This window comes from Nicotiana sylvestris, chromosome 1, assembly GCF_000393655.2.
Source record: "Nicotiana sylvestris chromosome 1, ASM39365v2, whole genome shotgun sequence".
In the NCBI taxonomy this organism is placed as follows: Eukaryota; Viridiplantae; Streptophyta; class Magnoliopsida; order Solanales; family Solanaceae; genus Nicotiana; species Nicotiana sylvestris.
Window position 1 is genome coordinate 145,359,174 of NC_091057.1, and position 27,764 is coordinate 145,386,937.

The window sequence follows — 27,764 nt, forward strand, 5'->3', positions numbered from 1 at the left end:
GATAAAGGGAAAAGGAAATGATTATGGTAAAGATTGACAATTTAGCATTGCCCCAAAGAATGTTTGTACACATGTTATAGGTAATAAATTATTAAAAATTAAATCTTATTTCCCCACTTTTAAGAACGACGCTCCTTATCATTACTATGCTCTGGATGGAAATATAATTAAATGGGGCACAAATACAACATAGAAATGTGTCTACTGTGAAGCTTCAACAGCAGCTTCGAATTTAAGCCTAAGCCAGAGAAAGGGGCAGGTGTGTTATGGTTTAGGAACATCAACTGCTGCTTGCATAGAGGTCAATGCTGCCAATCTGAAACCTTGAATTTGCATTCGCATCTCGAACTGCTAGAAACCTTAGCCTGCCATTACTAACAGTGATCAGAAACTGCCCTATCACGAAGAAGTGATCTGTTGAGAGACTTTGATAGAGCTTTTACCTGAATGCATTTGCCAAATAGCCTGGTGAACTAACTGTAAATGTTTTTCTTTGGAAACGTTTGTCGAACATCTGGGAAGTTTGTTTATCCAAGAGATGCCAGCTGGAACCTCCGTTTTCACTTCCTTCTAGCACCCTAATGTATTAAATGAGTCCATCAGTCTATACATAATGATAGTAACGTTTTCTATTGCATTACTTCCAAAAGTTGATCAAACTTTAGTTGATTCTCTAAAATGGCCAACTTTCTAATGAGCACTTAAATGTCACCAAAGCTATAACAAATTCGTAACTATTCAGAAACCAGTTCTATTAGTTGAAATTATATATGAGAATAGTGAATTAAAGAGGAGAAATACCAGACTTGTCAAATTCGTTCGGATAACAAACCACATAATCATATACAGAAGTAAACCAGCCATTCAAGTCAAACCATCTGCTTTCAGCAAGCAGCAGTTGCAATATACTGTTTAAGCAACTTCAAATTCATCGTGCTAATTAGTCATGCTTTCACTGACTTCAACCTATGCATAAATGCATTTCCTATTATTTTAGCACTATAGAGAGCCCGTGTCAAATATATACTTGATTTAGGTCTGCTTATCACACTTCTACATTACTATGTTATCATACACAGTGATACATGTGAAGTTGCTGGCTGGATAGAAAAGATATATTCAGAACTACACTTTGAAGCCAATATACCATACCAGTCTTTTGGATCTCTCTCTGGAGCATCATTAGCAGACATTAACTCATATGCCACAAGCTCAAACATCCGGTTACCAGCTACTTGATATATGATCCAACAACCTATAAGGCAGAATACAAGTAAATATCAGATAGAAAAACAACTATAAAGAAGAAGGATAAATGAAAATGTATATGCAAAAGCATGTGTTTATCCGTTAAAAATCAATGTGTATTTGTTTTTCTTTTCCCTCCAAAATAAATTCCTCTCTTTTAATTCCTTGACTTGAAGCGCCGCTGCTAGGCGAAGCAGCCCAAATGCTGCACCCTAGATGGCGAAAATCCAGTAGCCAAAAGCATCACCACCTTGTGCTCTAACCCGAGTAGCATGGGGCACATGGAATTCTGTGTGAATCAGCAAGGACCACTTTGCAAGGCTAAATACTCTTAGGTGACCAATAGGGAAGTAGTACCGTGTGCAAAGGGTCTTAAATTAAGAATTTGGTATAAAATTGGCGATGATAGTGTAGTGATTCTATCGCGATACCTGATTTTCAAACTGAAGGCGAGGACAGTTTGGTGACTATAGTTGTATCACGAAATTCCAAGTGTCGCTGTGTTTTTCTCATTTTGTTGTACCTAAAACCTTGCTGCCCTCACTCCATGAATTGAAAGTTGAGATATAGTGCAGATTAAATTGCTTAAACAGCCTGATTTCCTCTCCATTACTGTAGATAAATCATCTTTTCATCTCAGGAGTGACTATTGCAATGATTGTACGAGTCATTTTTATCTTTGTGAGAATGCACTGGAGAAAAATATATTATATTGATTAAAGCGTTGTACAACCCTATTTATATGCAGTAATTACATAATAATAGGTATCTACTTCCCGATGTGGGACACTAAACATGACTAACTACTTAACACTCCCCTCAAGCCGGTGCATATAAATCATATGTACCGAGCTTGTTACAGATGTAACTAATACGAGAACTAGTAAGAGACTTAGTAAAAATATCTGCTAGCTGATCATTCGACTTTACAAACTTTGTAACAATATCTCCTGAGAGTATCTTTTCTCTGACAAAGTGACAGTCGATCTCAATGTGTTTAGTCCTCTCATGGAACATCGGATTTGACGCAATATGAAGAGCAACTTGATTATCACACACCAGTTCCATCTTGTTGATATCTCCGAACTTCAACTCCTTGAGCAACTGCTTGATCCAAACTAGCTCACACGTTGCCACAACCAAGGCCCGATATTCGGCTTCAGCGCTAGATCTAGCAACTACATTCTGTTTCTTGCTCTTCCAAGAGACCAAATTACCTCCTACTAGAACACAATATCCAGACATATAACGTCTATCAGAAGGTAATCCTGGCCAACCAGCATCTGTGTACCCAACAATCTGCTCGTGGCCTCGATCCTCGAATAGTAACCTTTTGCCTGGAGCTGACTTTATATACTGAAGAATGCGAACAACAACATCCACCAGTGACTATCACAGGGAGAATCCATAAACTGACTTACAACACTCACCGGAAAAGAAATATCAGGTCTAGTCACTGTGAAGTAATTCAATTTGCCAACCAACCTCCTATATCTCGTAGGATCTCTAAGAGGCTTCTCCCCCTGTCCAGACAGAAGCTTAGCATTCGGATCCATAGGAGTGTCAATCGGTATACAGCCCATCATTCCAGTCTCCTCAAGAATGTCTAAGGCATACTTCCGCTGTGAAATAACAATACTTGAGCTAGACTGAGCGACCTCAATACCTAGAAAATACTTCAATCTGCCCAAATACTTAGTCTGGAAGTGCTGAAAGAGATGCTGCTTCAGATTAGTAATATCATCCTGATCATTGCCAATAATAACAATATCATCAACATAAACCACCAGATAAATATACATATTAGGAGTAGAATGCCGATAAAGCACAGATTGATCAGCTTCACTACGAGTCATGCCGAACTCCTGAATAACTGTGCTGAACTTAACAAACCAAGCTCGAGGGGACTGTTTCAAACCATATAGTGACCTGCGCAATCGGCATACAAGACCACTAGACTCCCCCTGAGCAACAAAACCAGGAGGTGAAGAAAGGTTTAGACTCTAGAGTGGTGTTCCCGGGCGGGGAATTTAGGAGGAGCCACACTAGACTCCCCAACGGTTGGAATGGGTAAGACTTCTGTGGCGGAAAGATAAAGGAGGAGCTATAGTAAGCTCCTTAAAGGTCGGTATATGTAAGACCTCAGATATATCAAGGTGGTCAGAAGAGGTAAAGAAAAGTTTAGACTCAATAAATGTGACGTCAGATGACATAAAGTACTTACGAAGATCAGGTGAGTAACAACGATATCCCTTTTGAACACGAGAATAACCAAGGAAGACACACTTGAGAGCACGAGGAGCTAAGTTATGAACGAAACAAGTGCTCCCAAAAACACGAGGAGGAACAGAGTATAAGGGTGACCACAGAAACAATACTGCATACGGAATCTGATTCTGGATGGGAGATGAAGGCATCCGATTAACCAAATAACAAATTGTGAGAACTGCATCACCCCAAAACGCAACGGAACATGAGATTCAATGAGAAGTGTGCGGGTAGTCTTAATGATGTGCCTATTCTTTCTCTCTGCAACCCCATTTTGCTGAGGGGTGTAAGGACAAGAGGTCTGATGAATAATTCTTTGAGAAGTCATAAACTGCTGAAATTGAGAGGATAAATATTCTAAGGCATTATCACTGCGAAAAGTGCGAATAGAAACACCAAATTGATTTTTAATTTCAGCACAAAAATTTTGGAATATAGAAAACAACTCAGAACGATATTTATTAAGAAAATCCAAGTACATCTTGAATGGTCATCAATGAAACTAACAAAATAGCGAAATCCCAAGGTTGAACTGACTCTACTAGGACCCCATATATCAAAATGAACTAAAGAAAAAACAGACTATGCATGACTCTCAATACTACGAGGAGAGGAGGCTTGAGTATGTTTCCCGAGCTGACATGACTCACACTCTAATGTAGATAAACTAGACAAACTAGACACCATCTTCTGAAGCTTGGATAAGCTTGGATGTCCTAAACGTCTGTGAATTAGGTCCGGAGGATCTGTAACTAGACATGCCTTGGAGGAATTGAGTGAGTTAAGGTAGTAAAGGCCGGCTGATTCAAGTCTTGTTCCAATCGTCTGCCCTGTATTGCGGTCCTGCATAATAAAAGAATCATCAATAAAATATATACCACAATGGAGAGCACGAGTCAAACGACTAACAGATGCAAGATTAAAAGGATAGCCAGGGACATAAAGAACGGAATCTAGAGTGACAGAGGGTAGGGGATTCGCTTGTCCAACTCTTTTTGCTTTAGTTCGAGACCCATTGGCTAAAGTAACAGTGGGAAGAGACTGTGAATACGCAATATTTGACAAAAGTGATTTATTACCAGAGATATGATCAGAAGCGGCTGAGTCCACAACCCATTGTCCACGAGTACTAGACTGGGAAACACAAGTAAAGGAATTACCAGCAACAGAAGTATCGGTCTGAGCAACAGAGGCTACATGTGGAGATGTCTGCTTACTTGTTCGATACTGAAGGAACTCATTATACTCCTCTTCAGATAAAGAAAATCCCTGGTTGCCTATTGTCTTGGTCTGAGCAGCATAAGCATTTTCGGGTGGACGATCATGTAAAGAATAGCACACATCACGAGTGTGTCCAAGTTTATGACAATAAGAGCACTTGGGTCTAGATCTTCCAAAACGACCTCCTCCTCGTCTATTCTCCATAGTTTGAGATGCCCGATTGTCCACTGACTGGGATACGAGAACAGATGAGTCAAGTGTCTGTGATGAGCTCACTGGGTGACTTGGTGCTGCAGCAAGGCGAAGTAATCGAGAGAATAATTCATCAACTGTGGGGACAGTCGGACTAGCCAAAATCTGGTCACGTACTGAATCAAGGTCATTAGGGAGTCCAGCGAGTGTAAGAACTAGAAACATCTTCTGTCGTTGCTCTTGTTGCTTTTCAATACTAGCAGAAACTGGCATCAACGTCTCAAATTCTTCCACGACTGTCTGTACTTGTCCCAAGTAAGTAGACATATCCAATTCCTGTTTATTCAAGCTTGTCATTCGCGATATTACATCATAGAAACGAGATATGTCATTAGTGTATAAAGTACGAGCCTTTTCCCAAACTAAATAACATGTCTGGAATGGACGGAACAAGGGCATCAACTTGGAATCAATAGATCGCCACATGATACTACAAAACTGAGCATCGACCTTCTCCCAAAGTGTTTTGGCCTTTTCATCACCTTCGCTAGCCTTTTTTGTGAAATGATCTTGAACTCCTTGACCTTTACACCACAACTCGACAGATGAAGCCCAAGCTAAGTAGTTTGAACTTCCCATTAAAGGTTCTGAGGTAATCATAATACCAGAACTTCCAGAACCCGTGTTTTTAGACCCAAATACATCCACTCCCAAAGACATTATTGGATTGAAAAGAGATCTAGCAAATTAGCACCAAATAAAACAAAGAATCAACTGTGGTTGCCGAAAAACTGCCGGAAAACTACTGTAGTTGCTGGAAAATTTTCAAAGTGCTCGGAATCAAAAAATAAAAATATGGGCAGGCTCGGAATGGTAGGGCGATCAGACTGTTCTAAAGGAGTTTTCTGAAAAAATTGACGGAACAAGTTCCACGCGCCGGCGCGTGGAGTAGACCTCGCCAGAGAAGACTGTCTTCGATCGGCGCATGGCGTCGCGTGAGGCGACGTATGACAGAGGTATTTGCTGAGGTTTGGTCGCCGGAGGTTGGGGGACCTTGTGGTGGTGTTGGTTTTTTTGCACAACACCGATGGAATTGGTTTTGACGAAAAAAATAGCCCTAAAAGGTCACCGGAATTGAAGCACGGCGACGACTGGGTTTTTTTTTCCCCCTGATGTTTTCTCACTGCCGCTCTGATACCATGTGAGAATGCACGGGAGAAAAATATATTATATTGATTAAAGTATTGTACAACCCTATTTATATACAGTAATTACATAATAATAGATATTTACTTCCCGATGTGGGACACTAAACATGACTAACTACTTAACAATCTTGATGACGCCCTAAGTGCAATATTCTCCAGAGAGGGAAATCTTATCTTTTTGGTGCCTTCACTGGTTGATGAACATTAAGAAACAAGAGATACCACAAAGCAATTCCGTAATTAGATATGTTTTCCATCTTTTTCCTCTTTCATATTCTCAACTTGCAACAATTGCTTAATAATAAATTTTGCATTAACCTGTAATGAGAAGCTAGTAACACGTTCACCCTTTAAATTATTTGTGTTGAATATACTAAAAGCTGATCCATTTCATCTCTTTCAGTCATAAATGCCCTATGGTTAGTGTATCGAGATGTGGATACGGTTGTTTACCGTGAAAATGGTAACAACAATTAAATTTATAAATGAGATTCTAAAAATATGTGATCTATTTTCTTGTTAGCTGTTAGAGCAAATGATACTAGGAATATGAAGTTTAACGATGAAATGCAAGCTAAAACGAGGCAGTAATCAAACCGAGGGGCTTACTACCCTAGCTTCGGACTGGTCGACGGAGGACCTCGGGGTCGATACTTGAGCTTGATCTCGAGCTATCGGGGGTAGTCGGGAAGGGGATAACAGTTAAGATACGATTAAACAAGGCTCTTTATGGCCAATACCAAGTAATAAATAAAGAAGTAGGAGAAAATTGAATGCCAAAGTGGCCTCGAGCCAATAAGAGCGAGCGAGTTAGAGAGAAAAGGGGGAGAGAGATATTTTTGATCTTGTGGAGAAAAATGGTTGGAGCAACATTAGCCCTTTACAAAGTGGCATGGATTCCCCTTATATAGGAGAGGGAATACAATATAGTACAAAGTGCATTAAATGTAAAGATATGGGGATGGGACAGCTAGGCACGGTGCTAGTGTTTGCTGATTCTAGCTGCTCGCCTCGGGAATCCCCCGTCCTTGGAATCTTTACTGGGTCGCGGACGAACCTCGAAGGAGGGAGCTCGATCGTAATCCTGCAGCCTCAAGATGTTGATATGACTCCCCGAATGCACCTTAGCGACGAGAAATAGACCCCTCTGATTTTACCGCATATAGATAGTCTCCGCGTTTCCAAGAGTGAAGTAATAGGAAACGATATTGAACTGTCGTCTCGAGGTCATTATGCTGTGACGTCAACCGTTTAAGAGCATTAAATGCCATGCCCCAGAGAACCGTGCAAGGCCGCCTTCAGATGCGGTAATCGAGGAACCCACGAACTGCCGTCGGCTCGTCCTTTCCGCTTCCCCAGCGATTCCTATAAATGCACTGATTGCTAGATACTTCCCATTTTCACCCCACTTACAAGCCCGCGAGTCAGAATTTTGTATTTGCCACTCTTTCATCTTTTTATAGAAGGATTTTTACCATTGACATGGCTAGGACTTCTAGGACGGGTCCCCGACGGAACGACATTGCATCGTCACCCCGATCACCTAGGGAAGAAACCAGATCGATTCCCACTTTGGAACAATGTACCCTACCTGATCTCGACACGTCAGAGGATTTTGATATCGATACTACTTCATCTACGTCGGGCCGGTCTGAGCACGTGTCCCGATACGTTAGCGTTGTGACCGATATTAGCAAGGTGAGGGAGGACTGCCTATGGAGCAAGGCAGTGGAGATAGAGATTCCCAGTCCCAACGATAATATTACTGACTTCAAGGTTGGCTTCCTTTATGTATACACTTACCCATTCACCATGGGCCCTGATAAATCCGTTGAGTCTCCTCCCCTGGAGATCTACCCGGTTATTCTTGACTTCTGCGACCGATTCCAAGTGACACTTGGTCAGATCTACCCTTATTTTTGGAGGATAGTGTTGATGCTTAGACATTTCACCGACGGGGTTGAAGGTGAGGTTCTTACCCTTAATCATATGATCGGAATGTACAACCCTCGACTGTATTGAGGCTTAATCAGGCTCCGCCATCAGTCCAAAAAATCTTTTTTCGCGAGCGTCGATGAGGGAAAGGATCGAGGATGGATGAGCAGGTTTATCCGAGTGAGGACCTGGGATATCATCCCGGCCCAGAGGATGCCCTTTCCGGAGAGGTGGAACGCCCGACATAAGCGATTTTCCCTTTAGCCGTTTTTCGACTATTCTCCCGTTTGACATAATAATCTCGTGTTTTCTGCAGCCGCTGCTTGGCACCCGGAGGTGGTCCCAGATTTGTCGGGATGGATCGGGCGGTTGAGCGAGAAATTCCCATACCGCGTTCGATCTTGGACCAGCCTGGCTAAGAAGCTTTGGGTGGCCAAGAATCATGGTGAGGTTTCTTTACCGCCTATGCTTCGTATTTTGTGTTTCCTTCTAAGCCCTTAGCGAAAGCGTATTGCGGTTATTGTGCAGGTGCAGGTCTTGGCGAGAATATGCAGATGAGGCCACCCCCTGATGGTGAAGCAGGGGCCTAAGAGCCCGACACGAGCAAGAAAAGGAAAAGCAGGGCAGCCATTGTCCGTCCTGCGGCAAAGAAAACCAGGCCACTCGAGCGTCGAGCCACTATCGGGATTGCTGCTCTAACCTCAGGGTCGAATCTTGATACCGAAGGAGAGGACGATTATGGAAGCCCGTTAAGGAGGAGAACGAGATCGAGTGCGAGACTTGCAGGCGTCCTGGTCGGAGGTTGCTGAGTCCGGAATGGCTGGCTCTGATCGGGCTCGTGGGTCGGGGGTCCTTGAAGAGGACGTTGATGTAGCTTCGAATCGCGCAGCCGGATTTGATGCAGCTTCTGCCAGGGGGATCGTTGGTGTTGACCCCGAGGGATCGGAGCTCGGGGCCTTCCAGGAACGTAGGTTGCCACTTGGAGAAATCAGCGAACTAAATGACTTTATTTCGAACTTTCCGGTTTCATCAGGGGACTGCGAGATGCCCACGGGATGATTAGCGCCACAGCTGGGACTCTTCTCAAGGGGTGGGGGGACTTTATTGCCAACATTTTCGATGGCGTTATCAACAGAGATGATCTCGATATTCCTGGCGCCGTTAAAGCGCCGGAGAAGTCCTTGCAGCAGGTGATAGTCATTCCTCGTGCATTTCTTTCGTCCCCAGGCGTCATTCGTCGTCTTTCTAACTTTTCCGTTGTGCCGCAGTGTAAGGAGATGTACAACCATGCCATCCTCCGGCTCCGCGGGGAGCTTTCTTATCACGAAAAGGAGCGTAAGAAAGTTACTTCGAAGCTGCAGGATTCGGAGGCTCGCTCTGCCCGGGGAGATAAGAAGCTGGGAGAACTTCGGGCCGCTTTGGAGACGACGCTCCGGGAGAAGGCCAATCTTGCTGCTCAGGTATTTTGCCTTGCTCATATCCGACCTTTTACCTCGTGTTCACATACGTTCCATATTCGTATATTCATTGGCTTACCCTTCTTCCATAGGTCACGCAGAGTGGCTCGCGGATTAATCAGTTGAATGCGTAGATCTCTGGGCTGAGAGAGCGAAATGAAACAATGGTCGGGGAGTTGGTGGCATCCCGGGATCTTCTCACGGATACTCGCATGGAGATTGCTGCTTTGGCCGCGGCTAAGTCCGAGGCCGAACGAGATGCTGCTACTTATCGGGAGGATACGGCCACAGCGCATATAATGGCTCGTGACATATCCATGGCTGCTGAGCAGAAACTATCCCGAGCTATCGAGCATGCTAAGGCGGAGGCGAGGAGAGGGGACCTTGGAGGAACTCGGGGCCAGAGGCATCGACCTGTCAGCTGATCTTAAGAAGGCCCGTGCAGTGGAGGAAAGATTGGCGCTTTTGATTGCCCTTGATAAAGGGGAAGACAATAGTGACGAGGAGTAGTCTCCGAATCTTTTTTGTATGCCATCCCTTTTGCTTTGTATACTGCCCCCAGGAAATGGATAGTGTAAAGACGTTTTTTCTTTTTGTCAATGTATAAAAGGAGCTTTCATTCTGTCAGACCTTCTCCTTGCCTTTTTGCTTTTGCATTCCGGCGTCGGCCCTTCGGGGCCTGCTCTTTAGACAAACCGGGGCCCTGAAACTGGCCGTGTCCCGAGGTTGAATCGACAGCTTCTCTCGAACCGATGTTTATGATGTTGAGGGATTCTTGAGCTTATATATTCATGTTCTTGCACCGGGTTCTCCGGACCGGGTCGTGCTTGATTTCTGTAGAAGATATCAAGTAACATTGGCGCAGGTTCATCCCTTTCGTTGGAGAATAGTGCAGTCGATGAGATATTTTGCTGACAAGGCCGAGATAAAATTTACCCTCAACCACCTCGTGAGGTTGTACCGGCCATTGTGCTATCGAGGCCTGATTGCTCTTCAGCGTCGATCCACCCGAGCTCCTGTAATCGGCAGCGAGAAGGATGAGGACCGTGGATGGATGAATCGGTTCGTTCGAATCCGAACGACAGATGTTATCCCTGGAGAATTTTTGTCGTTTCCTAAGAAATGGAACTTCACACGTAAGTGCTTCGTTTGAACCGCCTTTATCTCAACCTGAGGTTGGCCCCGTAATGATATCTTTCTGTTCTTTGTTTATAGCAACTCATTGGTTGCCCGGCGAGGTCCCTGAATTAGCCGAGTGGTCTCGTAAGCTAGCACCTTGCTCGATTTATGATAGGCGCCGGTGGCAAGATCTGTCAAAAGGGAGATGGGAGGCGAAGCATCATGGTAGGAGCCCGGCGTTCTGTCTCCTAAGAGATAGCTTCCTTCTTGCCGGCTTATCTGATTTATCTGCTGCAGGTGCCGGGAGTCCTTTCGAGGCGATGCCAAGTCCTTCGGAGGAGGAGGAGAGGTGGCTGGCCCCGGGGCCAAGGAGCACCGGTAAAAGGAAAGATGTTCCGGGGTGCGAGAAGGCTCGTAGCGAGGCGACTTTTTCGCAGCGGTTAAGGGGAAGCGATTCGGTCGATCGGCAACCTTCCGGGAGTGGTACACCATCGGACAGTGCTTCGGCCTTCGGCAAGGCTCAACGCTTTGGCCTTATGGTGAGTCTCGACTGCTGTAAGAATGTTCTGGCCCTGCGCTCCCCTTTTTTCTTTTATTTATCTGGCTTTTTTTCAAAGGCCTTCGACTGGCTTAAAGTCGAACTACTTCGTTGCGAGGCCCCGTTGCGGGAGGCTTGAGATAGGGAGAAATCCCTCAAGCTTCTTTGTGTGGCAAAGGAAAGCGAGCTCGTCTCTTTACGACATGAGGTGGACTGAAGCCGGGCCCGAGAGGCCTTCTTGGAGAAACAGGTACCCTACATTTCACGCTGGCCTGCATTCCCTTTTTGTTTTGTCGCCTTGATGTTTTGCTATTTCAGTTGAAGGATAAGGCGGATGAGCTGGAACAACTCTGGGGTGAGGTTGGCAAAGCCAAAAGCGAATTCACCGAGCTGCAGGTGCATGTGAATGCCCATTTTGTGGCCAAAGAGAGGGCTCAGGCCGGGGCTTCCGCTCTTGAGGCGCAAATTCAGACCGCCCGTGCGAATGATTCTGCTCGGGCGAAGATGGTCGCAAGGCTGTCATCCGAGCTTTCGAGGGCGAAAGCCGAGGCGGTGAATGTCCGGGCCAAGGTTGTGATGGACAATACCCGGGCGGGACAGAAAATAGCAGCTTATTCAAGAAGCGCTGCCATTGCTAAAGCTGAGCTGAAGAAGACCCTCGATCGTGCAAACAATAGCGAGGAGTATGTGAGGTGCAGATCCTGGAGAGAAATCCTCGAGGAGATTCGTGTCAGGGGCTTCGATCTCTCGGGGGAGATCGAGCAAGCCAAAGGAGAGGAGTATGATGCCAAGTTCCTTCTGTCCGATGCTGAGGACAATGAGGAGACCACCGAACCGTAGTTGCCGAAAAAAGGAGGAACGCCTATTCCCTGCCTTCTTCGTTGTGTATATAGCTTTCATTATATGTCGTAGGTTGAGATAGTGCTCTACCGCCAATATGTAAGAATAAGAGGGGGAACCCCGCAATTTGTATCTTCTACATTTCTGCCCGTCGGAGTTTCAATTGAGTCGATTCGACCTTGGATTGGCAAAAACCTCCGAACCCGTAATGTGGCCCCGATATTTATTAGGCCGGCAATAGCGGTTTTCATTTTTTGCCCTTAGGCTTGCGTGCTTTAACCGTCTTCGGGTCCAGTCTCCGAGTCGGGATCCGACTCGAGCTCAATTTACCCTCGAGTTTTGCGTTTGCATGGGCTGGCGATAGTGGCTCTTACGCCTTGGGTCGGAGCGACCTTTTATATATGTGGCCCTTAGGCATATGTAGTTAACTGTTTTGGATCCGATCTCCGAATTAGGTTACGACTCGAGCACATTTTAATCCTCAAGTTTTCAATTTTCAAGCTGGCGACAATGGCTCTTACGTTGTTTGGTCGTTGAGACTTTTTGGTGTGCGGCCCGGAGGCTCGTTTGGCTAGCGACAATAGCTCTTACGCTTTTGCCCGTGGGCTTTTTTGTAGGCTTTGTTTTTCGCTCGTTAAGGTCGTTTTGAAATGATTTTGCCTGACCCGTCGTCGGTTCTGGAAGAACCTTGATTTCAAGTCGTTAGCGGCGATGTTCGAGCACCTCGGAAGGTTCTTAGCTCATAGGCTGAGTAGCTCGAAGCCTTGTGATTTGGAGCTGACATGGTCGAGCTCGTTTTTGCTTGTTGAGGGAAGCCTGTTTTAACCGGTTCTTTTCGAAGTATATTCGAAGTAATGGCCTGCGATTTTGTTAGCAACAGTCGGGCATCCCCGAGTCGCGTTAATTTGGCTGGAGCAGCCGTATTGACCGTAGTCATATGTGTTCGGCCGGAGCCGTTTTTTATCCCGAGTGATAGTTTAGGCGTCTACACCGAGGGTATGCCCTTTCAGGATTCTTACAAATACGACGTATAGCCTAAACTTCGGGATTGAGTTTTACGCCTGTAGTAAGGTCTTACAAAATTTTCAAGCCTGTTTAGGTCTTACAATTTGTCATGCCAGTTGAGGTCTTACAGTTTGTCATGCATGATGAGGTCTTACAGTTTGTCATGCCTGTTGAGGTCTTACAGTTTTTTGTTGCTATGTAGAATAGATCTGGTTATGCCGAGTTTGCCCGCTCGGGGTCTTACAGTTTCGGGTTTTCCAGTGCATGGCGACTGGTGACAGTCTCCAACTCATCAAGTTTGCTTAGGCTCGAAGGCCGTTATTCGTGAGCTCGGAACTGCCTCGTTGGGGCCTTATGAGCCCGGAGTTCCGACCCTGGGGTCGTGCGGGTGCCAAATTGTTGACGCTAAGTCTCCGAGTATTTCGGGACGCATTTGGTGGAGGGATCCTTGTCGTGAGCATGTTGAAATCCCCTTTTCTGGAGTACGAGATACTGAAAGATATTCTTTATTGCTTGGCGTAAATACATGCTGTTTTGTTGTTGCAAGCTCGGCCCGCGTGGGCGCGGCTCCTTGGACCGTTTGGTCCGGTGCACCATTTCCTATTGGAGCTTTGTTTGTCATTTCCCGGAGTGGGGTTGGTTGCAGAGAAAGCTCGCAGGCTCGCTAATTCCTTCTCGGGAAGTGCGCGGGCGTTACCTCGTTAAAAACCCCTGTCGATAAGAACCCGTTTCGGGATAAAAAACAGATCAAAGGAAAAGAGTGCAACGGGCGCTTTGAAGCCTCAGGGTCTTCGAGCCGGAGTGGCGTCCCGATTACCTTGGTTGTTGGCCTGCGTAAGAGTTGTCGTGAAGTAGAAGATGGAAAGAGGGATGGGTGATTATACCTTGGTGGTGACGGCGCTCTCAAGTTCTGGCGCTTATTCGGCGGTAGCTAAGTGGTCCTTTATTTGAATGCGTCTGGGTTGACCATCAAAAATCGTGTGGATGACGTGTTGGGGCTCATCTGCTTTGTTCCTTTCGGCTATTTCTCTTTCTGGCGATTGGTTTTTAGCCCGGTTGCTGAGAAATTCCCGAAGGTGCCCGTTATCGAGCAATCAGGCCACTTCCTCTCAGAGCTGCCTGCAATCTTCGGCTCGGTGCCCGTGCGAGTTGTGAAACTCGCAAATCAAACTGTAGTTCTTGTGGGAAGGATCCGAATGTACCAGTCTGGGCCATCTGGCGTCCCTGGTTTTGCTAATGGCGAACACGATGTCTGACACATCGACGTTGAAGCTATACTCTGATAGGCGGGGCGCCCCTGTTAGCCCTGCGTACCCGTCGAAGCCACCTCTGTTGAGGGGTCCCCGAGGGTTCTGTCCTTGGTTTACCAATCAGTTGTTACGGGGCGGATTGCGCTTTGGAGTGTTTCTCCTATCATCGGGTTATGGCTGGTACCTCTTTTTATTCGACCTTGACTCCTTCACCAAGAGCCTGCTCGAGTATACTGAGCCTGAAGGGGCTCCCAGCTGGTCGTCCTCGACCCTGATCTTCGACTGGTATCGGTTGTGGACGTCCGACCAGCTTACAGCGGGATACTCGATCAGATTCTCTTTCAGCTGCCTTGATGCCACCGAGCTTCGTTCATTCAGGCCTTGAGTGAAGGCCTGCACTGCCCAGTCGTCAGAGGCCGGGGTTAGCTCCATTCGTTCTGTCCGGAAACGAGACACGAATTCTCGCAGCATTTCGTTCTCCCTTTGCTTAATCTTGAACACGTCGGACTGCCTTGTTGCTACCTTGATGGCACCGGCGTGCGCCCTTACGAAAGAGTCCGCCAGCATGGCGAACGAATCTCTGGAGTTGGGAGCTAGGTTGTGGTACCACATCATGGCCCCCTTCGAGAGCGTTTCTCCAAATTTCTTCAGTAGGACTGACTCGGTCTCATCGTTATTTATGTCGTTGCCCTTCATCGCACACGTGTAGGCGGTGACGTGTTCGTTCGGATCCGAGGTCCCGTTGTATTTTGGGAGTTCTGGCATTCTGAACTTCTTCGGAATGGGTTTCGGAGCCGCTTCCTTTGGGAACGGCCGTTGCACGAACTTTCTCTAATCTACACCTTTCATGACTTGGGATGCACCCGGGATTTGGTCAACTCTGAAGTTATAGGTATCGACCTTTTTATCATTGGCTGCTATCATTTTCTCGCCTGACTCGATCCTTTTGGTGAGATCTTCCAGCATTCTCACGATGGCAGGATCGGCTACCGATCCGTCGTTGCTTGACCTCTCCGGTGCTTGTTCGACGGGGGGAGCTGTTTCCGGCGTTGTTGTGCTGGGAGTCTTTGGATGGCTTTGTAACTGATCAATGGCCAACTGTTGTGCCTGCAACATTTCAAAAATAACATGAAGACTAACTTCCTGTTCTTCCCGGGCTGGGGTTCTTTGAGCTTCTTGTTGGTCGTTATGCCGTACGCTCCCATCGGTGTGTGAGGTTTCATCGACCTGTTGTGCGTCCTGTGAATCCGCGTCCGCTGGAACTGGTCCGGGCACGTCATTAGGATTTTGTGGTTGCTCTCCGGCAGCTGGAGCAGCCACGCCATTTTCCCGTAGTTTTCGACGTTGTCGTTCTCGACTTTGTTCATCGAGCCAGACATTTTGACCTGAAATCAAGAGATCTTGGATAAGTAAAAGTGTGAAAGATAACTTGCGTTTTTGTGATGGAACCAACAAGAAAATAATCACTATTATTTTTAGCCCCACGGTGGGCGCCAAATTGTTTACCGTGAAAATGGTAACAACAATTAAATTTGTAAATGGGATTCTAAAAATATGTGATCTATTTTCTTGCTAGCTGTTAGAGCAAATGATGCTAGGAATATGAAGTTTAACGATGAAATGCAAGCTAAAACGAGGCAGTAATCAAACCGAGGGGCTTACTACCCGGCTTCGCACTGGTCAACGGAGGACCTCGAGGTCGATACCTGAGCTCGATCTCGAGCTATCGAGGGTAGTCGGGAATGGGATAACAGTTAAGATACGATTAAACAAGGTTATTTATGGCTAATACCAAGTAATAAATGAAGAATAAGTAGGAGAAAATTGAATGCCAAAGTGGCCTCGAGTCAATAAGAGCAAGCGAGTTAGAGAGAAAAAGGAGAGAGATATTATTGATCTTGTGGAGAAAAATGGTTGGAGCAACATCAGCCCTTTACAAAGTGGCATGGATTCTCCTTGTATAGGAGAGGGAATACAATATAGTACAGAGTACATTAAATGTAAAGATACAGGGATGGGACGGCTAGGCATGGTGCTAGTGTTTGCTGATTCTAGCTGCTCGCCTCGGGAATCCCCCGTCCTCGGAATCTTTACTGGATCGCGGACGAACCTCGAAGGAGGGAGCTCGATCGTAATCCTGCAGCCTCGAGATGTTGATATGACTCCCCGAATGCACCTTAGCGACGAGAAATAGACCCCTCTGATTTCACCGCATACAACGGTTTTCACCACCAAGTGGAAAACATCCATCAGAATCAAGAAGATATCAAAGAATTTAGTACAGTAATGTCTGGTGGTCAACAATATGACATTTAATTATCTACATCTACACCATTTAGATAACAGTGATCTCTTTGGCCGTTGGGCCCACACCATGGACTTAAATATGACTTTAATTTATCTACATGAACATCATTGAGATAACAGTGATCTCTTTGGCCATCGGAAATATTGGGCTTCGTAAAGGAAATAAGGACTTACTCCAACCAGAAGGAGATGCATAAAGATTGTGTTGCAATACGAGCTGCTTGTTATGTTACGAAACATTTGGGGAAGAACAAAAACACAAACCCCGGGGTTTAGGTGACCAATATCAGCAGGCACCGATACATCAAAGTTACTATATTAATTTCTCCTTACTCTTTAGCTCTAAACTTCACAATAACTCCATCCATGAGTTACATGCTTTTCTGATTTTCTTTCCTCTTGTTTAGGGACCTCCTCACCCTAAGTTGTTAAAATGATGTCCTTCGATTTTCAGGGCTTCCTAAGGTATGAAGACTTGGATCTTTCCTTTGTTTTTCAATAAACCAAGAAATCCCCGAGGATCAGTGGTGCACAGTTCAAACCTTGGTGGAAAGTGGGACGTCCCTCTGCCGTACTACACTTAAATACCAGGCTTTTTGTATGAGGAAGGGTTCAAACCCATGACGTGTGCTTACCGCATACATCACAAACCATGATCCTTACAGATGTAAACTTAAAAACTAGAGAAAGGACGTCCTAAATTCAAGCTATTAAAGCAAAGTTACAAACTATACTATGCGAAATTCACCATCATAGCAGACCTATTTACTGATGAACATAAAGAAGTAACACATCGAAAAGAACGGGAGATATAACCTAATGCAGTTGACATAGATGAGAAACAATGATGTTATGCTACAGTTACATTTTTGCTTAAGCTTACCTGCTGCACCATTTGGTTCTTCCCACTTTGACATCCGTGTTCCATCAAATGCACATGTAGCCTGATGTATTTAGAACGAGAGAATTAAGATTCTTCGCCAACATAACTATATCGGGAACTTCTCTTCCACATGACTAGAATTTCTTGAAAGTAACAGTTTTTATTATACAAACCAATGTTACTCACAATTCCAAAAGGAAGCTCCTCCCCGCTAGCAAGGACTAGACCAGAACATAATCTGTTCAACTTAAGCAGTGGCCAAGCGAGGGACCTGCTATCTAGTCTAGCACATTGTCCAACATTGTAAATCACATCATCCACTGCGTGGAACACGACAGGCAGAGCAACAGAAGTTTTAACAGGATCAGAAGCTAAACTTATATCAATACTCCCATTTGAACCTAACTCACTCTTCAAAGAAAGAGCATCAAGTAACTGGCCGAAAGATGCCAACGTCTTACTGAAAATTTCACCAGAACTACTTGAAACTGATTTCACAGAGGTTCTCCTGGTTCGGAAAGGGGAACTCTTTAGATCAACCAATATCTTTCTGAAAATCTCAAGAACTTGAATAGCTGTTGTTTTAGAGGGCGAGTACTCTATTAACTTTGTAAGAACAGGGGAAAAGGCACTGTAGATCTTTGTAACATGATCATCTACGCATCTGCGAACTGGACAAAATGAAGAGCTTAGAGAGTTCTTTTCATCAGAGACAAATTCCGATCTTGCTATGCGCCACTCCTTATCTCCACTCAGTCTTCCAGGTAATGAGACTACAGCATCATCTTTAGAATACAATTCTCGCTCAATGACATCCATTTCGGTTCTGTCCCGATCTTCCAGTGCTGAAATCACTTCAGCAGATAATTTTTTCTGCAGTTCCCTAGTTATATCAGAAAGAACAGCTGAGAGAGCAGGCTCTGAGGTGATGTTTCGCCGAGAAAGAACCTTCATGATAAAAGAACATTTATCTCACTTGCAGAAACTCACGAGCTCATAGAAGGATCAATAAAGGGACACTCAACTAACAGTACCTCAGGCCACTTCCTGGTGTAACGCTTAGTGACGTCATGCACACCATCTTTTGCAATAGCAATCACATAGTTCAAATTCTTTTTCCATCTTCAGAGAAAGGTTGAAACACTAAAAATAAGAAGGCGGGTAGGAAAAGGTTGAAACACCAAAATTAAGAAGGCAGGTAAAAAATAGTGTATCATATAATGGCAATAATAGATAGAATGGGATCATAGTACCAGTGCGAATTTGTTCTCCTAAATATTTCGTGAACATGTGAAGTGCTAGCCACAATAAAAAGATAGTACTTAAATATATGCAAAGTTATACTGAAAATTACCATTGCTAAATTGAGGTTTGGTTCTGTTGTCAATAAATTAGACACACTTTCACAATTTCAAAACACGCTTCTTTTAAAACTTCCACCACTTCCTGACCGTTACAGTTGCAACAGATTTTACATGAATGCAAATTCCTACATTTTGCAGGCATGTCACTATATATGATACTATGACAGGGTAAAATAGTCCACCAGTCAGCTTCTGGAGCAAATTTTATATTAATACAACCAAGATCACGTCATGAATTATGTGATTGCTACATTAGTTACAATAAGAAATCACATCTACCAAGAGGTAAAATTGGCAAAGAGAAAATACCCCTTCTCATATAAAAGAGGATTGTCATATATTCCTTCACAAGGATCAAGATGCATCCATCTGCATGATTTGGCCCCATCACTTCATGTTCTGGATCATTGTAACAAATTTATAGAGCTAGCCCATTGAAAAAGATATTACCTTCCCAGAGATGGTGAAAAGCACTCTGTCCAGACATGATCAGTGAAGTCCAGAATCTGGAAAGTGAAACAATAGAAGGAGAAGTTAAGTCAAATGTTATTCTGTAAAAACAGATGATTCCCTTACAAGACTTCTTTTGGGGCTCTCAAATTTTACAGTAATATGGGCTCCTAGAGATATCCCTGATTAAGTCAATAAACTTGACAAATTGGATGGCTGTCAAAGGTAGAGGTTCCTTGAAACCATCAGAAATTAACTTTTAGCACTGTAGCACATAATTTTTACCTAAGTAAAAACAATAAAGAAAAGCACCATAAGGGAAGACAGCAATCATGTGGCCATGAAAGATGGTTTCTTGCTAAAAGCAACATGACGCAGTAATGCTTAATAGACATGAGCTTGCAGAAAAACTGGAAAAGGAAACAAGACTTGGCAGTTGACAATGAAGAGTGCAATTGAATCTGAAGCAAAATGCAGTGTATTTCAGGCAAGTAGATATCTTCAACGTTTCCGCTTTAGGCCAGTGTCCAGGGTAGTCACTCCTTGCACGCCTCTTCTAGCATTTTAAGGAATTTTTTACCCATTTTATTTGTTATTCTTTCCCTCTGGTAAAACTGAATACATCTTTTAATTATCTACTGCTAATTTGGATTTCTGAACAGAAAAAGGAAAAAGATTAAATCCACCCAGGCGGATATAAAGAAGAGATAGCACTCCTATCTGGTTCTCGAGTTAAGTATCTCTTTGTATTTTGTAAAGCTTCTTATACCAACACAAAAAGATTAAAAACCACAAAGTGCTGGCAGTTTCTGAGGAAGTTGGTGACAAGATATGATCCAAGCCTTTTGTGAATTCTGTTTTAGAAAATCAGTATTCCAGGTGGAAGGAGCTCTAGGCTTCTCTAAAGTTCTTCACACAAATAACAAATGTTCCAGATTTATTCGCCTTTTATCCAGCTATTTGTTAATATTTCTTCAATTTATAGAAGTTTGGTCTTCTTATCATCATTTTAAAATGACACTTTGTTGCTGCAGGTTCTTCAATGTCTTTATTTGCATATTTGTCAATTTCCTAATTTTAATCTTATGTATAATGAGTAATTCGTCTACCAGAAACAGCCTCTCCACTCCTCCGGAGTAGGGGTAAGGTCTGCGTACACACTACCCTCCCCAGACCCCACCTGTGGGATCTCACTGGGTTGTTGTGGTTGTTGTTGTTGTTGTTGTATGTATAATAAGTAATTCACCAGTCACTAATGCTTCCAAGACATAACTAAGAACTGAACAATTACATAGGATTGATGAAAATTGAATCCAACATGCAGTGAAGTAGAGCACAATGGCGAACATCTAAACATGTTTGACATCAAATATGCTTTCTTGGAGAAGAGACTTACCAAACGAGAATCATAACCAAAAGCCTTACAATAGAGCGTGAAGCAGTTGGCCCATTCCCCGCACCGCCCCTTTCTTGTCTCAAGAAGCTGCATAAATGTCAGTCAGAATTTGTGATAAGAATTCTTCCAGTGGCAGATGTATCTAGTACCTTCAATGGGTCATTGTATCTTGGGAAACGGGTGATATTTGAACATGAATTGCAGCTGCGAACATTAGAGATAAATGTTATAAGACAACCTTGCTATTTTCCGGTTACTCAAAGAGAAGAGGGAAGCCTATATCCCTCCAGAGAGAAAATTCTAATGCTTAAAGAGGTGTCAGAATAGCAAAGCAGAGCTCCAAGAGATCCTCACATGTGAGTTTCGTTCAATCGAGGCATCATTTGGGTTGTCAACTGTAAGCGAAGAGCATTACTATGTTACTGGAATAGGCAATGGAATCTTACATTTACCCCTTTAGTCGTATAGAGCTAGCAATGGTCTCAAAAGATTTCAACCGAGAAAACCAGCATAGAACTCTGAGAGACTATACTATATCACGGGAAATACATTTTGAGCAATAACTTATCAAAAGACCACGATTTTAGTAAAAGTTGATAAGGATTCCTGGAAGAAACTCACTGATATTGATTAAGAAGCTTGTTACAAAAACGTACTTTTCTGTTTAGAACTACCAACTAGTTACTAGAAACCAAGAGAAATGAGGGATAATCTTCCTAAGAGCCTATCTAACACCACATAGAATGTGGAAGAAATATGTTTTCCAGACATACCGATAAAGTTCAACTCGTGAAGCACCATATTGTGTTTCAGAAGAATTTGCAACTCCCATGCCTTGACTTCTGGTTTCATTACCACAACTATCACAAGGAGGCGCATTTACCCACCTACAATGACAATGAAAAATAAAATGAGAATAGTGTCATTTGCGGGGTAAACATTGGGCCTTAAAGGCCCAACATATCCTCAAGATGAAGTCATTAAAAAGTGGATGCTAAATCGATGTGCAGTCATTTGGACAAAATAAAAAATGATCACGTTCCGGCAAAAGGTGCAAGTAGTACACGACACACGTAGAGGATAAAACGAAAGCTCGCCTGAGATGGTCTGATCAGATCCTACATAAACCTCCATGTGCACTAACACGTAGGTGCAATACTATGACAATTTAAGGTTATAAAAGGGTACAAGATAACCCAAAATCATGTGGAGGAAATAATCTGGAAAGGCTTATGAGCTCTTGCAATCAATATAAACTTAGCTAAGAGTAGGACACAACATAGCAAAGGGTACATAAAGCCAACAGCAACGAGTTGCAAGCTCAGTTTAGTTGTTGTTACACTTACATTAGTGCATTGTTTGTCAGGGTTAGAGACTTCTATGTCCATGTAAGGACAAAAGTGAGATTTAGAGAACCTCTTGTCTTACATAACACCAAAATTCCATTCTTTAAAAAAAAAAAAAAAAAAAGAACCCCAAATCTACCCTAAAAGATAGTATTTAGTATTGAAACGAAATGGGCTTGAATAGAGCGAAATTGATAAAAGAATTCATATAATTGACCACAATTAGTTTGGGACTGATGCATAATTAATTGGCTGATTCTTATTTTTTAGAACGCAACATACAGCTGCTCCGTATCAAAGCCATTTTATAAAAGCAATTCATTGATTAGGCGGGGAGAGAGTAGACAACGTCTAAGTTGGTTGGCCTCGGGTAAAGGTATCCGATACGGGCACGGATCCGAGTGTCGGATTCGGCAAAATCTGAATTTTAAGATTCGGGGGTGCGGATCCAGGTACGGATATGGGTGTGGGGATTCGTCTAAGAAGATTTAAAATTATAAAAAATAGAGCTATAAAAATATTATAAATTTTTAGAGATATTCTATGAAAAGCCCTACATCTATATCGCTGCTACTATCTACCAGAAGTCCGAACTCAGAACACGACCCCTTGAATTCTTGGTGTTTCTAAAACACAAAGCAGCAAATATGAGACAAAAGTACTACAATATTGAAGGTATGCGCATTTTCCATGTCTTATTTGTTTTATTTTTAATTTTAAAAAATCAAAATCTCAATTCCCCCCCCCCCCAATTTGTCGATGGACTCGGGTCAAAGTATCTGAAGTTAGTTGACCGAATTCGGGAGTGCGGCACCAAAAACAAAGAGTCCGCACAACTTAGGACAACAAATAGAAATTTAAGCGAAGTTATGTGATCCAGAAACAACGATTGCTAACTATCAATATATGTTATGAACGTCAAGCCATACTTTACCTTATTGCATTTTATTAAAATTAAGATAATACCCCAGAGAAATTTGACTATACTTTTTTGTTTCCGAAGTAACTCTCATCAACTAGCACTAGTTTGAGGTGAGTCAGCACTAGCTTAATGTCAACCTTTAGGAGTAATTCATCAAATTAGTTAAATTTAAAATAATAAAATCGGGTTTAATAGATGATTTCTCAAAAGACAATGTTGGCAAGGAAAGAAAGTCTCTTAAATCAAGTGACAATATTTTTTCTTTTGATAACCGAGAAATCGTCGAGGACCAGTGGCGCACGTTTCGAAACTCAGTGAATAATGGGCCTTTCCATCTACCCTTTTCCAATTAAATACTAGGCTTTTGTCTGCAATAGGGTTGCGCTCTTACCACTAGACCAAACCTATGAGGCCATCAGGTGAAAAATATTTACTGTCAAGTGTTTACGGACAATATAATTTAGTTATTGGGTGAAGTAGGTACAACACATCCACCAAGGAGACATGATTTCATTGACTGCAACCATAGATAGGGTATTGGTCCTCCGCCAGCTAAGTACTCAAGCTCAAGCAACGGAGAGAAGATATTATAAGAAATATCCAAATGTCTTTCCTCTTAAATAACTAAGCTTTTCAGATGAGGTGAAATCATTTGTTTCACTTTGAATAGTGAAGTCAAGGCCCCAGTTAGAGGCTCATTGTAGGCTTGGTCTTCGGGGAAAACTAAAAGAACAGCAGAAAATCCACAACCAGATCAGAAGTGTTGGAAGAATACTTTGATTAAAACATAAGATTTAAATGACTTAGAGCCCATGATGTACTAACTCATATTAGTTCTTGTACTGCAGTTTCAGCATATAGATAGATACTAACAACGCCATCGCACAAAAGTAGAATGAATGAAAATTGATTCATTCCTTAGTGATGAAAATCTGAATTAACGGCAAAGTCAAGAAATTACCTGAATGATTGTTTAAACCAGAATAGCAGTTGTAATAGGAAAGCATTATCTTGTTCAACTTTTGATGGTCTCAAGTTTCCCTCCTAAGCAGATATAGTACAGATGTCAGAAATTCTGGCAGATGTCAACCTACAAAATCTCATACTTAGACTGAAACTAAGCTCACACTCATTACCCATGTGACAAGCTATGTCAAGTAAGAAGTATCGTATATTCTGAATTGGTTTAAAATTTGTATGAATAAAACATGTTCTTCTTGTTGCTACATCTTTTTTATTTATATTTCATTTCAAAAATAAATCTAATTATTTGAGAACAAGCTATATCTGGTCTGAGGCCCATAATAACATATTCAAACTGAAGTGACAATCATCTTCTTGTCAGTAACAAAACTCAGTTTCAAGTAAAAACTCACAGCCAACGTTAACTTAATTTTCTTTCAGGAAAAAGGAAAGAAGAAATTGAGGCAACCTACTAAAAGGTGCACATGAATCAGTTCATCAATGGTTGTCAGAGACAACAGATCAAGCAACATTGATTTCTTACAAAATTTATCTCTTAAACACCAGAAGAGATAGGTACATCTATGTTTGCCACTCTTGAGAAGGTTTCTTTAACTGAAAGAAAGGGCAGTAAATCTTATTACATGATGAATACATTGTCAACATCTCAATCTGTTTCCAACCAAACAACACACCTCATAAGTTAATTTTTTCAAAGTTAAATATTATACTCATTATACACAATTACTGCACAACAATAAATTGCAAGATGATAGTTCTAACCCTTCCCAAAGAAATCAATGCTTTCTCCTCAAGCTTGTCCACAGGAACCGTCTTTCGAGCCATTTCTTGCCGATGCAGATCTTCATACTACAACATGAGGAGAGACATTTTATTATCTATCAAGGGAAACTGGTTTTAAATTATATCATAATTTGAGCATAAGTTATCCTAAGACTAGGGAAACAAAACCAATCCACAACTTCTACTGCATTCCACTTTTCCAGTCTAAAAGTCAATGATGAATTACTCTATCCATCCCACTCCATCCACAGAATTAAGAGAAAAGTGAGATTAAGGATATGGCATAATTTACATACTTTACTCCTATTCAGAGAAAAAAAATAATATCAAATTGATTATAGGATTTTGTGCGCAAAGTTGGTATTGCAAAAGACATCAAGAAGCATACCAAAGTTGAATCGCAGAACATTTGAATTCTTGAAACATCAAAAAAGTGCATAGGAGTAGTTAGTATTTATGATATATTCAAATTCTTTTAAAAAATATATTATTTATGGAAATGCATCACATTTTTTAGGCTTCTAAATTAGAATACCTAAAGAAACAACTATGCAACACAAGTTAAGATGGATCAAAAGAAATCCAGACCCAACAAGAGATACCATTAGAACTTGATTAACATATGGCCGTATCCGCTGTTCAACTTGCTCCTTATTTTCACTAGCAACAAACTGCTGCATCATAAGAGCTTCTTCTTCTGCCTAGATGCACAATCACATGATAATAAATGAGTGTTAACATCATAACATGATATATAGTGTTTTATGGTATATGATCAGAACATATATTGATAATTAGAATTACTTCCGACTTCAAAATGCTCTAGCTAATTATAGCTCCACCTTTACATCTCTTGCTTTCCTCTAGAATCCCACTACCATCATTACATTCATTTTTGTTATATTTATTCAAAGTGAAGCACATAGCTCAAAACTACTTATACTGCAATCACATTGGCAGTTCAAAAAAAAAACATCTGACATCAAATAACACAAATGCGTGACAACATAAACCAAAAAATTCAATGCAGAACCTGAAGAATCCGAGCCAACTCTTCATCTGACATCGCTATTTCTGACTTTTCTTTCTCCTGAGCTGATATTTCATCTGCATCTCCATCAAGTGATACCAACCGGAGCTTATCTGATATTGAAGCGAGATCTGACTCGTCGGATACAATTTGATCATCTCTTCCCAATATCTTCTCATCATTTCAATTTTAACAAATAAAATGCTCAAGTTCACAATCATTTCAATTTTAACAAATCGAATACTCAAATTCGCGCTAGCATGTTCATGCAATTACATATCATATGGACATATGCATAACAAAACATCTCTTCAATTCAATTTTTATCAAGCTTATCAAGAGATTTACTCGAGATCAGGGTCATATGATACAATCTTATCATCTCTCCTCTAAATATCTTCAAAATTTCCATTTTTATTGTAAAATCAACTTCAAAATTCAGAGGCAAGTACACAACCACACACATTGCATTAACACAGTTCGCTGAAACGCTTCTCTTTAAGATTCAAATTTTAGAGATCACGGTCATAATTGATTCGAGATCAGAATTATCCAATAAAGATATGATCAGTATCTCCTCCCAATATATTCTCATCATTTTCAGTTTTTAGCAACTCGAACACTATAATACACCAAAACACAAACAAACACATAACACGAGATCACGATCGTAGAATACAATCAGATCACCGGAACCTTCCAATTTCTTCTCGAAGTTCCAATTTCACATAAAATCAATGATAAAATTCACAAGCAAATGTAAAATATGTGCACATTACAAGTCGTCACCTTTTGTTGATCGGGAGGAACAGAAGTGAGAGAGAAGAGCTGGTATTTGAGGACCTGGAAAAAGGAAGAGAGAAGAGAAAAAGGTTTGTAAATGAAAAGGAGGATGAATTTGAAGAAATGAGAATGAGAGGAGGAGGAAGAGGACTTCGAAGCCATCGTCAGTGTCGTAGTCGATGTCGAAGGTGGAGTCGTTGTGACTAACGGCGAATTTTCGAGCCACCATTCTTGGAACTTGCTCTATCTGCTGTTTTTTCCTTCCTTCCTGGTTTTGGAATTCGATTCCTTCCTCCTCTATGAGTAATAAAAGCATGCACTAGTTACTGCGGCGTTTCTGCTGATTTGTACGGTGGAGGGACTTGTTAGGCTTAATACATATTTTATCACCCAACCTTTGGCCCAAATCCACATATCTAGTACCCACTTTCTTTGACCAAATCGTGTTAACAAGACATCCGTATATGTCATGCATTTGATTTTAATTAATTTTAACCCATTACCTTATAATAACTAATCCGACCCTACCCGACCTTAACGGACCCTACCCGACCCACAAGATAAAAAGCGTTAAAACCAAACTTACCCAAGTCAGTACTCAAAGTTCGATACATCTACAAGGAGCTACTGTAAAGGCGATTCCTGACGACCATCTCAAGCTACGCTTTCATCGTGGATTTCCGGTGGATTTATGCGGTTAATAGGTTAGTAATTTTCTTCTCCTTGCATTACCCGTTTATTTTAGTAGTGGGTGGGTTGAACCTAGGGTTTTTTTGAAATTTCTTCTATTTTGCTTAGGGTTATCGGACTTCTTAAAAGGGGAATCTTTTGTCATTGTCGATATCACTGTGAAGTTGTCGTCTTGTTGCCTTTACAGATAGTTTTTTTTATAAAAAAGATTTGTCTTGTGTTTGCAAACCGTGTGTAAAGTTAGGGTTTAACTGATTATTGTAATAACATTGCTTTGAACAATGTGATATGCTCTTGTCTTTGTCTCCACTTTTATATTTCATCTGTAGTTCTTTATTTTCAATTGTTGCATGTGGAAAGTCCATTTATTTGTTTGCAGATAATGTCTTTTAAAATCATTACCCTCAGGTGGTACCATGATGGAGTATTAATTCCTGGTAACTTTGCTCGTTATGTGGGTGGTAGTCAAACATTGACTTTAGATGTAGATGTGGATTTACTGTCTCTTATTGAACTGATGAACTACACTAGGATCTATGACTTTC

The 27,764-nt window shown here is 42.2% G+C and overlaps 1 protein-coding gene across 3 annotated transcripts; it reads right to left on the bottom strand.

Annotated features, from left to right (window-relative positions):
- Positions 1–26,891, bottom strand: LOC104221647 (peptide-N(4)-(N-acetyl-beta-glucosaminyl)asparagine amidase). Of its 3 annotated transcripts, XM_009772753.2 has the most exons (17): positions 26,681–26,888; positions 26,536–26,589; positions 25,750–25,917; positions 25,319–25,417; positions 24,696–24,782; positions 23,911–23,993; positions 21,455–21,568; positions 20,831–20,885; positions 20,682–20,768; positions 19,286–19,341; positions 19,145–19,204; positions 18,506–18,593; positions 17,658–18,419; positions 17,472–17,532; positions 1,153–1,255; positions 444–578; positions 1–365 (listed from the first exon to the last, which is right to left on the bottom strand). In XM_009772753.2, exons 1-17 carry the CDS (start codon positions 26,843–26,845, stop codon positions 281–283), a joined length of 2,262 nt encoding a protein of 753 aa, XP_009771055.1. In that variant the 5' UTR covers positions 26,846–26,888; the 3' UTR covers positions 1–280. The 3 variants fall into 3 exon arrangements, with proteins under 3 accessions (XP_009771055.1, XP_009771063.1, XP_070024883.1); XM_009772761.2 differs by lacking the exons at positions 1–365; positions 444–578; positions 1,153–1,255 and adding an exon at positions 1,281–4,359 and having other exon boundaries at positions 26,681–26,889; XM_070168782.1 differs by lacking the exons at positions 1–365; positions 444–578; positions 1,153–1,255 and adding an exon at positions 15,009–15,666 and having other exon boundaries at positions 26,681–26,891.
- Between the last annotated feature and the right edge of the window lie 873 nt (positions 26,892–27,764).